Source organism: Pyrus communis, chromosome 4, assembly GCF_041283825.1.
Source record: "Pyrus communis isolate YQ-2024b chromosome 4, ASM4128382v1, whole genome shotgun sequence".
NCBI lineage: Eukaryota > Viridiplantae > Streptophyta > Magnoliopsida > Rosales > Rosaceae > Pyrus > Pyrus communis.
In genome coordinates this window covers 22,552,034-22,555,647 of record NC_142568.1, presented here as the reverse complement: position 1 = coordinate 22,555,647, position 3,614 = coordinate 22,552,034, and the positions used below count along the sequence as shown (strand labels likewise).

General features: G+C 39.5%; 1 protein-coding gene across 1 annotated transcript; it reads right to left on the bottom strand.

The window, feature by feature from the left end:
• Positions 1-364: 364 nt before the first annotated feature.
• On the bottom strand, positions 365-3,054 carry LOC137722183 (putative polyol transporter 1). Its single transcript, XM_068461147.2, has 3 exons — positions 2,866-3,054; positions 2,323-2,669; positions 365-1,450 (listed from the first exon to the last, which is right to left on the bottom strand). The coding sequence occupies exons 1-3, from the start codon at positions 3,020-3,022 to the stop codon at positions 365-367; spliced, it is 1,590 nt and encodes a 529-aa protein (XP_068317248.2). The 5' UTR covers positions 3,023-3,054.
• Between the last annotated feature and the right edge of the window lie 560 nt (positions 3,055-3,614).

Below are 3,614 nucleotides of genomic sequence, written 5' to 3'. Positions count from 1 at the left end.
ATCATCAATAAGAGTTAAGCATGTTAATCAACACTTAAGTAATAATCCAACCATAAACAATCGTATCATTTGGCTTACAAAATTTGGTTTGAAAATTTGGTTCCTTGGCATTATTCTTCTTAAAAGTTCAGAATTTAATATAATGGCTGGAGCGATTGCTTGAGATCTATGTTTCACTAAAGATGAAAACCAAAAGTTTTCAAAATTTTCAACTTCACTACGTACCAAACAACTTTTTGGGTTTTAATGAAAATTATTCTTATAAATGTAAGTACAGTTGCATATAACTGAAATATATGAGACAAAGGAATTGATCATCGTCATAAAGTGCATTAAACATTGATTGAACATTGCCCTTCTATTCCTAATGGATTTGAGCCTTGTTGACGTCACCAAAACCATGATCAGCTTGCTTAGTCTTGTTAAGCATGGCATTGGCTTCTCTCCACTTGTGGTATTTACCAAACAAGACCTCCATATCTTCAAGGGATCGACCTTGCGTTTCTGGATACAACGTATAAAAGAAGACCCAACTAAGCGCAGCAATTCCCGCGTAAAGAAAGAAGGCCCCACCAATCGTGATGGCCTTATACAATGAAATAAAAGTCATGGAGATGACCCCGCTCGTCAACCTGTTTACGGCCACCCCCATACTGCACCCTTGTGCTCGCAACTGCAACGGAAAGATCTCAGAGCTGTAGACCCACGTGATGGGTCCCAACCCAATGGAGAAAAAAGCGACTATGAATAGTACCATGGCGATGCACAACCCGACGGCCCATGGGACCTTGCTGTGGGATTGATCAACGACCGTAAGACCCACACCGAGTAGCGTAAAAGAAACTACCATTCCACCCACGCTGCTTAAAAGCAAAGCACGACGTCCGAACCGATCAACTTGAAATGTTGCCACCAAGATTGCAATGGTCTTGACAAATCCAACAGCCACGGTTGCAAGTAGCTTGTCATTGTAAGAAGTGATTCCCGCTTTCTCGAAGATCCTGGGGCTGTACAAAACCACAGAGTCTGTACCCGACACTTGTTGAAAGAAGTGGATACCAAGGGCTGCTATTAAAATGTGGCGAACGGCCGGCGTAGGGCGAATGAGCAATTCCTTCCATATACCCTCACCTTGGCTGCGTTTAGAAACCTGAACGACCTCATCCTTTGAGTCTTTGGGGATTCCTGCAGCTTCTTTAATCTCGTCTAGTCTGAGCTGCGATTCCTCTTCAGAAGATGATGTTCTATTTAGTACTCGCTTGGCGTCTCCGAGTCTCCCTTGCATGACGAGCCAGCGTGGTGACTCGGGCATGGCTAAAACGCCGAGGGCTAGAAAAACTGAGGGAATTGCGCCGATGCCGAGCATGATCCTCCAGTTCAAGTGGATTGGGAGCTTGGCTAAGGCAAAGTTGGATACGTACCCCAGTAATATACCAACGTTAACAAACACCTACATATTTTCAAAATGATCAATTCTATTAATATAAACTCCACGTGCATGCATTTGAGAGGTTTACGAAACAATAAATAGGGTGGTTCTATCTACACATCCATTAGTATTTTTCACACATCTCTTGTTAATTTCCGTCTTTTGATATTCTTTAGTTCATTTGATCTTATGGTCGGAAATTCAGAAGGTGTATGGAAAGTAAAACATGGTGTGGATAGCGCCACCCAGTAGATATTTTAGGAAAATTCTAGGGTGAGCACATTTTTATATGGCATTTGTGCACTATCTAATGTGGCAAGTGATGTGTACATGTCACATTAATTAATGAATTTATCTCATTGAACGTTGGTTGCATACATCACTTGCCACATGAGATGATACACTAATGTGCTATAAATATCTGGTGTCCTTTGCATTATTTTTTGGGTGGTGCTATTCACACGCTATTTTTTACCATCTCACAGAATCTTTCAATTTTTGGCCATCGGATCGAATGAATTAAAGAAGACCAGTGGACAAAAATTAACAAGTGTGTGTGGGAGGTAAAAAGGGGTGTGTGAATAGGAATCCCCTACTTTTTACGAGGAAATTGTTAGAATATCACATTTTTTTACCATATTTTTATACCTTCGGACATGGCAAGTGATGGTTTAAATGCCACATCAATTAATGAATTTATCTTATTGAATGTTCATTGTATGCACCACGTGTTACATGAGATGATATAGAAATGTGATATAACTATATGGTCTCGCAAGCATAACTTTTTTTCAAATACTTAGAGGCTTATATTTACGTAAACATATCACCCTGGCTAATAACAAAAATAGTTAGTATATTATATGATAATATAACGTGGTACTGAAAAAAACCTCAGGGAAAGATGTGAGGAAGCCACGAAACGAGGCCGGAGAGATCTCGGCGGTGTAGACAGGAGCTATCATAAGAGCATAGCCAACTCCAACTCCGGCAATGAATCTACCAAACATGAGGAAAGCGTAGTTCGGGGCAAAACCCATGAGGAGAGCTCCAATAAAGAAGATTGTTCCGGCAAGTACTATGGTGTACCGGCGTCCAATCCAGTCAGAGGTTTTACCGGCCAAGGCGGAGCCAATGAGAGAGTATATATTCAAGGTACCGTTAAGAACTTCAACTTGAACATCGCTGATATTGAGGTTTTCTTTGATGAAGAGAGACGCTCCACTCATTACACCAATATCTGTAAATAAATTTGAAATAAGCATGCGTCGTAGGTGGAGAAGTTTCTTCCAAAACAAAAAGAGTAGGAACGGAGAATGGCACATTGCAATAGTAAGATAATATTTTTAATCAAATAAGAACAAGACTGGAGAATGAGTGTATCATTAGAGAACCACAACCACTAACAATATCCATGAGTTTTAAGGAACAATTACCATAACCCAGTAAGATAGACGTCATTGAAGCCAAAACGGCACAGGCAACAGCAAACTTCTTTGTCTTGGGTTTCTTTGGAGGATCAAAGTCTGCAATACTATTTTGGGGTTGGCCGGAGACGACATTATTTTCTGCTCTCTGGTCAGCCATCTCCATATCTATAGAGCTAGATAAATTAAATGATAGATAGAGAGAGAGAGAGAGAGAGAGAGAGAGAGAGAGAGAGAGAGAGAGAGAGAGAGAGAGAGAGAGAGAGAGAGAGAGAGAGAGAATTGGATATGAGGAATGAGCTATTAATCAAGTACCATTTATACAAATTATATCCATTTGTCTGAAATGTTGTTGTTCATGGAAACAAACACCGTCATCCAATACTGTCATCAATCAACGAAGAAATTTGAATTATCTTAATTCTAGAACACAATTTAGTTAATTAGTTCTTATATACCAAAGCAACAAAATAAAAAAACTGAAATATGGTTCCATATTTAGTGTCATTTCAGGCACGCAACTATATATGCGCAAAAACTGTGTGATATTGTTCCATATATGTTACAAGCTCACCCGCCACCAGAAAATTGGGGTTGCCCTACAAAACCTTGCCCTTAGGAAATAACTAGTTCGTTGCACAAAGGTCATGAAAAAAAAAATTGTGAGACAAAATAATGAAATTTGTCGCGCAACAAATGATTGTGCATTGAAAAAAATGATTCGTCGCATTAAATGTAACAGAACAAAGAGCTTAATT